The sequence below is a fragment of the Centruroides sculpturatus genome, unplaced genomic scaffold (assembly GCF_000671375.1).
Source record: "Centruroides sculpturatus isolate CEXI.00-Female unplaced genomic scaffold, Cexi_2.0 scaffold180, whole genome shotgun sequence".
Taxonomy (NCBI): domain Eukaryota; kingdom Metazoa; phylum Arthropoda; class Arachnida; order Scorpiones; family Buthidae; genus Centruroides; species Centruroides sculpturatus.
Genome location: NW_019384918.1, coordinates 780,748 through 790,675, shown reverse-complemented (window position 1 = coordinate 790,675; position 9,928 = coordinate 780,748). Strand labels below are relative to the sequence as shown.

The following is a 9,928-nucleotide window of genomic DNA, read 5'->3' as shown; positions in this document are numbered from 1 at the left end:
CGCCCCTTCAATAAAACCGTTACGTAGTATCGCCCCCTTCACTTCAAAATTCCGATGTCGAGGACCAAGCCTAACGCTAAACTCGTCTGCATTGAATAGACTAGTGACTAGTGTAATGTTATTTGTTCAATTATTGTACGATATAACGAATAAAATATATAATTATTCTTAATATAATGTTTTACTATATCGCCCAGAAAATCGTTTTTCGCCCCCTCCAAAATATAAATTGTTACTAATCGCCCCCTCAACATGGAAAAACGCCCACATGGGGACGATATCGCCTCCGTTGAGAAACACTGGTGTAAACGAACCTAGACAAAACGTTGGCTATTACTTTCTTCGCTGTTACTCCCATCTCTCAGGAATCGTTTAAACAATCGGGTCATTCGTTTATGACGTCAGAAAAATGGCGACCGAGTTCGAAATTCGTCTTTGGAATAGATTTTTAAAGGATTATTTCAATCTGATATTACTCTCTCTCTCTCTCTCTCATCGTAATTGTCGAAATGAATAATTTTGTTGATTCGTCCGGTTTACAATATTTATTAAATGAACGATATCCATTATAACACAAACTTTGCGACCAACAAATAAATATGGCGACTTCTACTCAAGTAAAACGATGTGTAAACCAGCTATCAAGGAAGTCTGAAAAGTAGGTGAAATAACCTGTTTCTAATCGCTCTCTAAACTGTGGCAACCGAGAAACGCTGTCTCTGCAATAACATTTTTCTAAACCGCGGTCTAGATAATTTCTAAAGCTTCGTCGGGATCTAAACGTTGTCTTTGCAATCCGTTGATAGGGACTCTGTGCCTTCAAGTTAATGTTTAATTAATGAAAGTAAGTTTTGTCCATTATTTTAAACGATATTAGGACCCGCTTTACGCCATAAAATTTCAAAATTATCAAACATCAGAGAACTACAGCAATATCAATTTGATAATTTTGGAAAATTTAGAAAGGAGAACGAATATTTATCCAATACACGAAGGGTTTATCATGTTTTCTCATAATATTTTCAATCAGTTTGTACAAAAAAATTTTTGTGCAAACTTCATAATTGCATCTTAAAATCGAAAGATTATCTACATCATCGCATAAACCGCAACTTCAAACACACTGGCTATAAACACAGTAACAAATTACGATAATTAGATTATCTCGAAAACAAGTAACTAATAGAGCACATTTGTCAAGGTAACATACAATAAGACGATAAAAATAAAATTTGCAGATTTGAACAATAATTTTTTCATAACTTTTATTTCTTTATGTCTTGTAATCATTACATATTTTTATTTATTTATATTCGGTTTCTATGACTAATCCCACAATCTCATTACATCGCTTCCTTTAGTCTTTTCTTTAATTCTTTCTTCTAATCTCTCCTCCTGTTCCTTACTGAAGTAGTTACGCCAATCTCCTATTATACCTTTTCTAACGAATTGATCGTTACCCGCTTTACTAGCTGGCATATTTGGCACACTTTTCGAGAATTCGGCAATATGTTTCCACCCAGAAGATACTTTATCAGGATTTTCTCTTATGTAACCATTCATTGCTGCAAAATACTCATTAACGTGCTTCTTCATGTACTCGAAACTGCTGTAATATAAAACATCATCCAAAATTTTGAGGTTTTCTTTCAAATCTCTTTCGTATTCTTCGCCTAGGAATTTCGCGATATTCAGAACTTCTTCTTTCGTATTTCGTTTTACTTTTTCGTACGTCGTGAAGTAAACATTTTCGTCGTTTCTGTGTTCATACCAAGGAATTAAATGATCGAAATAATCGCCAAATTCTACTTCGCCTTTCAAAAACAATTCAAAGAAATCATCGAATGTCGCATCCTGAAAAAAATACAACGCAAAAGATTTTGTATGATGGTAAAAAGATACGCAACAATCTTTTGGATTTCTCGCAACGTAAATATATTTAGCGTGTGGATAAAATGGCGTTAAGTGAAAAGGTAAATGCAGCTTCAAGGCTCCTTTTGACGTCATGAGATCTACAACATCGGCACCTGCCATTTCGAGAAACGGCGTATTTATAAAAAAATCCAAAGCATTTTCGAATGGTTTTCCTTTTCTTAAAATTGACATGACGATGTGTTGCATCCACGTAGTTCCACATTTTGGGTACGTAACTATAAACAGATCGTTCGGTTTGGGTTTATAATTAATAGCAGATAAGAAAGCTTCTTCAGAGAAATTTCCTGCAATTTTAATCCCATTTATATCTTTATAGAAGGGAACCTTTCTTTCTGTCATCTTACTTGTTCCTAAAGAAAAAAAAACGTAATTAATATTATAAGAACTTCACATTAAATATTCAAAAAATTAATATATTTTAAATAAAAGAAAGTTTCTATTTCACTGTTCTTTTGCTTCGTATCTAGATTTAGCTTATTATGTCTTTATCGATTATTGGAACATTTATTATTAGACTACCTTGCTCTGGTACTATGAACAAAAATCACATTCTCAGTCAGTTTAACCCCAAGCGTAAAACATGCTATATGACCAGAATAACAACCCTTTATTACAATATTTTTCCGTGAAAAAATATGGTATGAGAGTGTATTATAAAATCGAAATAATATTGCACAAGGCATCATGTGCTGTTGGTAAAATGCAACTGTTGGCATTGGATGCAAAACCGTTTAGTATGCTCTTCGCACACAAACTTACTGCACTCGTTATAAACTAATTTAGTTTTCTTGTCACTTGACCTGGGACAATTATAGCATTTCTTGAGTTGATTTGGATGAAGCTGTGCAGTGCTTGCGGCTGGTGTGGGTACTTCTGGTATAATGCCGCAACTGCGAATTACCTGATTGACATCTGCTGCACTTCCAATCGTTGACATTCGTGTGTAATAATCAAAGCAAAAGCTAATTCTTTCAAGAACTTTGGTTGATTGTCTTTCTTATGTTCTCCAATGTTTGGCACATTTTCACTGTCGAAGTTACTTAGCTCACCTAAACACTCACTGCAGAACATATTCGTGAGAAAGTCCCCGTCGTGTCGTCATATTTTTATGCCACGCACGTCAAACACCCTTGAAATATGGAAAAAGTACCTTTATCACATTGAAGGTACTATGAGGTAAATTTGTCCCTATTCGAAAATACAACTGAATAAAAATAAGCAGAGATTTTGAAACTATCGAACATGTTTCACATACTTAGGAATACCTTACGAGAATATACGTGGCAGGCGAGGTCACTTATCGACTAAAAGACATGGTTTAAAGAGAGCTGGGGTCAAATCGACCCCAATTGTACCAGAGCGGGGCTAGTCTAAACTTAATTTCAGGGAAACGAGGGGAGAATGATTAGATAAAATACTCCGGATCCAGGATACACAGTGGCCCTGTAATCATTCCGCAATTTGTGTTTTTACTCGCTAATCAAAGATGGTATTGAAAATAGGGTCCATAGTGGGGGAAGAAGTTGTCCCAACCTTATAGGCCTAACTAAAAATGCATGGAAAATTGGGATTTTACTTGCGGCCCACGTTAATTTTATCCCGTGACTCTTTCCCCCGTTCACTCGACCGTTGTGGCAAGTTTAGTAATAAGGCATAATAGCCAATCAAGAAATGAAAATATTTGTTCATAATATAATGCTTCTTTAACTATTGTCAATCCATTGGTAGAAACTGATCATACAAAGATTAAAATTAATAAAAGTTAAAAGTACAATAATTCACGGTTAAAATACGAATAGTAATACAATTGGTAGGATTACAATAATTATTTCCTTTAAACCCCAAAACGAACATTTAAAAGAAGAACAAATAGATAAAATGATTTTATATAATCCTTTCACTTATATGACAAGTATTATACGTAATTATTATCACAAAATGTACAAGAATCTAACATTTTCAGCCCTCTTATGTAATAATATTTTTCTGCACAAAAATAAAAAATAACGTGTGACGAAAAGATAAGCTCATACTATAAAATATCACAGTTGAATATATTTGTAAGAATCTCTTGCACAACTCAATTCACAGATGCGATAATCCCGAAGTATTTCTTCCCATTAATTAATAATTGCCATCTGTGGTTCTTGTGTTGTTATAAATTGCTTTCCGTCGTTGTACACTTTACCAGAAAGCAATTACTAAAGATTTTCTACAGGATTTATATCAGGAGATATGCAAGAGTCTGAAAACATTTAATTTTCTTTGTGTGTATTTCATCATTGTCGTCACAAAACTGCCTTTTATTGCCTACGATTAATCGTCCAAACTGTGGAAAATGCTTTTTTTTAATAACTGAATGCATCATTCAGCATTGTGATGGACACTAATCTATACATATAACCCATTGAACGGGGTATCCGTCCGCGTAACGGTATGTAAAAAACGGGCACTAGAGGCGCCCTAGCGATGATTTTAAATTAACAATAAATTATTTTTATTTGTAATAGGAATTTATTATTTATACCACGGAATGGTATAAATAATTATTATATGACTTGCCTTGCCTTATTATATGCCTCGATTAACCTTGCGCCGCACGTTTACAACATCCCGTGACTCGGTGAACGTCGCTCATTGACTCACGGGAAATTTATTGAAAAAATGGCAGATACGTTTAAAATCCAGGTTTACAAGCGAAGGTAAATAAACAAATTAAAATATTTTTAAGTATTTATAGAAAGTTTAGGTTGAAATATAGATCCGTATGACGCGATTGGGACGGTAAGATTCACCCTCCAAATGAAGGGGCGGCGACCCCCTCTGTGCGAACAATGAACCATACCCCTACGCGCGACCCTTCCCGAGATATAGGCCTCCGAAAATTATTCTACGGGTTACGTGACCGCCTGTTTGCCACAATTTACCCAGCAAATGAGCGGGTCGGCGACCCCTCCCGAGTGTGCGTTAATTTTTTTTTCGCGCAGTAGACTCCCTTCTGACCACGGTGTCACATGACCGGAAATGACGTGACCGGAAATTTTTAGGGGATTATATCTCGCGAAAGGTAGCGAGTAAGGGTATGATTTCTTTGACTTTATTGTTCGCACAGGGGGGCTACAGTTTGGGGGTCGCCACTCCTTCATTCGGAGGGTAAATCTTACCATTGGGACTTTAAGGGAGCTGTAGAGCATATTGATAGGAACAAAAAAGTTAAAGGAACCGTGCCTAATGGAAATTTGTAAAGAATGTCCACTACGGGGCGTCCCGGGCTACTATTAATTTCTAGATCACTCTCTTGTATCCTGTTGAACTTATATCATAACTGATCCACATCCCATTTGTTTTCTGGACAAAATTTTTCTTTCTTCGTTAAGTCACGAAAATAATAATCAATGTCATCTGGCCCATCCAGGTTAATTTTTTTATCGTCGAATGTAATATTTTGCCACCGAGTATTATAAGATGTGTTGTCTGCAAGATCCAAACGCGCATCCTTTGCCGTGGCAGTAGTCTTGGATCGCACTTGATTTTCTTTATACTAAAGTTGGAATTGGACTTCAATAGGCTGGACATTTCTAACATTCATTTCCTCGCCTCTTTCAGCAGCTATTTTCTGAGCAGACCTTTAGAAATTAGATGCACATCTTGGGGCGGATCTAGGTTTTTACGGGCCTAGGGTTTATTCAAATTTAATAGGACCCAATTTTTACCGTTTTTACCAAGCCTAACCTATTAACTAAGGATGCACCGATAAGCAAGATGGCCGATTACCGATTAATCGGCCAAACTATAATCACAGTTAATAAAAATATTGTCACACATTTTAATCATTCTACTGTAGCTGTAAGCAAATTGGAAAATTTGCGAGAAAAGTTAGGTTTGCAGAAACACAAACAAAATCTTAATAAGAATTAAATTCTGAAGCTTCTCCTTCTGCAGATTATCAAGATGGAGGTAAATCTCTAAGTTTTTCCGATTTATTTGATGAATTAGCTTCTGTTAAACGAAAGAATAGCGTGTTTCTAAAAAGAAAGAAACGAACAAACGTTTCGATCAAGAATTAGAAAGATATTTATATTTACCCCTTAAACAAAGACACAGTGACCTATTTTTGTGGTGGAGAAGTTCAAAAGAACTTTTTCCTAATTTGATGAAAATAGCTATAAAATATTTAAGTGCCCCAGCATCTTCCATTGAAATTAAAGAAATGTTCAGCATTAAAGGTAACATTTATGAGCAGGCAAGACATAGGTTATGCCCTGAAAATGGTGAAATTCTCATGTTTTTGCATTACAATTTAATGGTTTTACAGAAATATATAACAGAAATTTATTATTTCTTATTACTAGCATTATACGTAACATTCTAACAAAATTGGCCGATTATCAAAACCGATTAATCGGGGAAATGGCCGATAAGGCCGATTACCGATTACCTACCGATTAATCGTGGCATCCTTACTATTAACTATTTTTTGCTATACGATAAGTGCTCATTGTTAATAAAAAAGTATTAAAAATTTATGATAATTTAATTTTTGTGGGCCCTTGACACTTGGGGGCCCAGAGTTTAATTAAACATTAAAGATGTTTAATTATAATAAGTTATTGGAAATATTCGTATTAAGTGTTTACTTACCGTGTTAACGTTTCTTAGCTTGCAGCTTCTCGATAAACGACTTGTAGTGTGATGTACAACAGCCTTTTTATTAAATCAAAGGCCAAGTAATAGTGCAAAGTCCGTCAAGTGGTGCCATCTTTTATAACAATCTGCATGTATTTAAATATAAATGTAAGATAACATAAAATATTTAACCTATATACATTAATTTTCAGTTATTAAGTATATTAAGTTTTAAGTTCCTTCGTCTACATTTAATTTTATGCGGTCAAATGCGATTTAAATGTAAAATATATCGTTTCTTCGGGTGCGTACTAAGTTTATGAAAAGAATAGAAAACACTGGAAAATTTGTCACCGATAAAATTATTTATTTTTTAAATTTCTTTTAATTTTAACAACAGGTGCTGTTCTCGCACCCATTGTTAACAAGTTAAAGAAACCTTTGGGACGAACGGTACCAACTATATTTATATATTATTATATACTTAGTATATGTAACACTGGCTGCACAGCTTTCCTCAACAGTCTACATGCGGGCAGCAGCTCGAATCATGTACGACAACGCATGTATCCTTAATATGCCCACGAGTGCCATCATCGTCGTGCCTCATCGTTCATTGGATTATAGGGCTGCGGCTTCGTTTCGGCCCTGTAGTGAATCTCCCACTTTATCGACCGACTAGCTCCGCATAACTTACTGTGTATATGCAACGAGCAGTTAATGCTGTATATACGATAAAAGGAATACCAGAAACAGTGGCAACGAGAATCGATGAATTTTTAGGAAATTTTTGTTTCTTTCCCTCGTGATTTTCTTGTGTCGCCTTTTAGTTTGTTATCTGTCACCACAAATTCCTTACGTTAAGGTCTACAGGTTTATGGATTGCGAAGTTTATTGCGTATTTATGTGTATGTAAGGTTGTTAACAGTGTGGTGTATGTTCCGTGTACAATCGAAATGTTCTTAATCCTACAAAACTGGTCCGTGTATTTCTTATGCTGATGCAACACGTATGTGATCTGAAGACTAAAATATTAAAAGCTGCCACCTTGTATTGCAATGGATCGTTTGAAGAGGTAGGAGAAGTAGGACTGACAGTTTTAGGTAAAATTTTGTACATATCCATCCCCTTTAGAGTCTTAAATCTAAGTCAAGAAAGTGTGCTTTGCTACCATTAGTGCGGTCGAGTGTTACCTTGAACCTGAAAGGATTTTTTGGCGAATTTTTCAATATCTGATTTGATAAAATACTAAAAAAAGTAATTTTATTTCTCATTTCTCAGCCAAGGTGAACCTATAACATTGCAAAAGCAGACATTTCTTGCAGGTGCAAATAACTGCAGGATAATATTAATAGTAATAAACTTTTAACACTGATATTGACTGAATATAGCCCTCATAATCGATCTTCTGGTCAGTAACATAATATTTAATAACTGATTCGCAAATTTACCAGATTTCTACACACAAGAGATATAATATTATCAATTAAAGCGAGAATGTAACAAGGGAGAGAACAAAACAAAAAATATTCACGTAATAAATAACCATCCAGAAAGACAGACAGTATTTTCCCGAACCCGGAGAACACATTTGGTCTTTCTCCCTACAAAAAAAAAAAAATATTATTTTTACTCAAATAATATATGCAAAAGTTACTTCTCCGTGTTTTAAATCAAATTCTGACCCGCTTTACCCCGTTAATTTTGAAAATTATCAAAGATAAAATCAAAGAAATGGCAATTTAATAATTTTTAAAAATTAGAACGAAGAATGAATATGTATCCAATACCCGAAGGGTTTTTCGTGTTTTCTCAACACATCTTTAGTTAGTTTATACAAAGAAAACTTTTCGTGAGTAATTCATAATTACAACTTAAAATCGAAAGATTAGTCTACCAGCATCATCGCATACACTGCAACCTCTTACACACTGGCTATAACCCGAAGGCAATGTATAACTAGCTATTTGTTACAGATAACTCAAAGACAATTAGTAACAAATTATAGTAATTAAAATATCTTGGAAACAAGGACACAGCACATTTGTCAAGGTAATATAGAATAAGACAATAAAAATAAGATTTACAGATTTCAACAACATTTTTTCATAACCTTTATTTATTTACTACTTATAATCATTATATTTTTTTTTTATTTATATTCGGTTTTTATGACTAATCCCACAATTTCATTACATCGCTTCCTTTAGTCTTTTCTTTAATTCTTTCTTCTAATCTCTCCTCCTGTTCCTTACTGAAGTAGTTACGCCAATCTCCTATTATACCTTTTCTAACGAATTTGTCATTACCCGCTTTACTAGCTGGCATATTTAACACACTTTTCGAGAATTCGGCAATATGTTTCCACCCAGAAGATACTTTATCAGGATTTTCTCTTATGTAACCACTCATTGTTGCGTAATACTCATTAACGTGCTTCTTCATGTACTCGAAACTACTGTAATGTAGAACATCATCTAAAATTTTCGGGTTTTCTTTCAAATCTCTTTCGTATTCTTCGCCTAGAAATTTTACGATATTCAGAACTTCTTCTTTCGTATTTCGTTTTACTTTTTCGTACGTCGTGAAGTAAACATTTTCGTCGTTTCTGTGTTCATACCAGGGAATTAAATGATCGAAATAATCGCCAAATTCCACTTCGCCTCTCACAAAGATTTCAAAGAAATCATCGAATGTCGCATCTTTATAAAAATAAAATGCAAATTCTTTTGTATGATTGTAAAAGGACACGCAACAATCTTTGGGATTTCTAGCAACGTAAATATATTTAGCGTGTGGATAAAATGGCGTTAAGTGAAAAGGTAAATGCAACTTCAATGCTCCTTTTGACGTCATGAGATCTACAACATCGGCACCTGACCTTTCGAGAAACGGCGTGTTTATAAAAAAATCCAAAGCATTTTCGAACGGTTTTCCTTTTCTTAGAATTAGCATGACGATGTGTTGCATCCACGTAGTTCCACATTTTGGGTACGTAACTATAAACAGATCGTTGGGTTTTGGTTTATAATTAATAGCGGATAAGCAAGCTTCTTCTGAAAAAGCTCCTGGTATTTTCATTCCACTTACTTCTTTATAGAATGGAACTTTTCTTTCTGCCATTTTTCTTGTTCCTAAAAAAGAAAACATGATTAATATTATAAAAACATCACATTAAATAATCACAAAATTAATATATTTTAAATAAAACAATTTTCTATTTTATTTTTTTTTGCTTCGTATCTAGTTTTATCTAATGATGTCTTTTTCAAATATTGAGGACCTTATTACTTGACAAGTTTAGACTTACGAAATTGTCCCAACCTTGTAACTAAAAATGCATAGAAAATTGGGATTTTACTTGCGG

The 9,928-nt window shown here is 34.3% G+C and overlaps 3 protein-coding genes across 3 annotated transcripts in view; 1 reads left to right on the top strand and 2 right to left on the bottom strand.

Annotated features, from left to right (window-relative positions):
- The window catches only part of LOC111631813, a 69,070-nt gene that overhangs the window by 55,259 nt on the left and 3,883 nt on the right, over window positions 1-9,928 (top strand). The gene's annotated exons all lie outside the window — the stretch shown is intronic.
- Window positions 1,279-6,707, bottom strand: LOC111631792 (sulfotransferase 1C2-like). The gene is made up of 2 exons (XM_023376105.1): window positions 6,577-6,707; window positions 1,279-2,285 (listed from the first exon to the last, which is right to left on the bottom strand). The coding sequence occupies exon 2, from the start codon at window positions 2,272-2,274 to the stop codon at window positions 1,327-1,329; it is 948 nt and encodes a 315-aa protein (XP_023231873.1). The 5' UTR covers window positions 2,275-2,285; window positions 6,577-6,707; the 3' UTR covers window positions 1,279-1,326.
- LOC111631788 (sulfotransferase 1C2-like) lies at window positions 8,250-9,852 on the bottom strand. The gene has a single exon (XM_023376099.1). The coding sequence runs from the start codon at window positions 9,709-9,711 to the stop codon at window positions 8,737-8,739; it is 975 nt and encodes a 324-aa protein (XP_023231867.1). The 5' UTR covers window positions 9,712-9,852; the 3' UTR covers window positions 8,250-8,736.

Bases quoted from the DNA above. Each gene is read 5' to 3' on its own strand.
- LOC111631788 (XM_023376099.1), bottom strand. From the start codon at position 9,711: ATGTTTTCTTTTTTAGGAACAAGAAAAATGGCAGAAAGAAAAGTTCCA.
- LOC111631792 (XM_023376105.1), bottom strand. From the start codon at position 2,274: ATGACAGAAAGAAAGGTTCCCTTCTATAAAGATATAAATGGGATTAAA.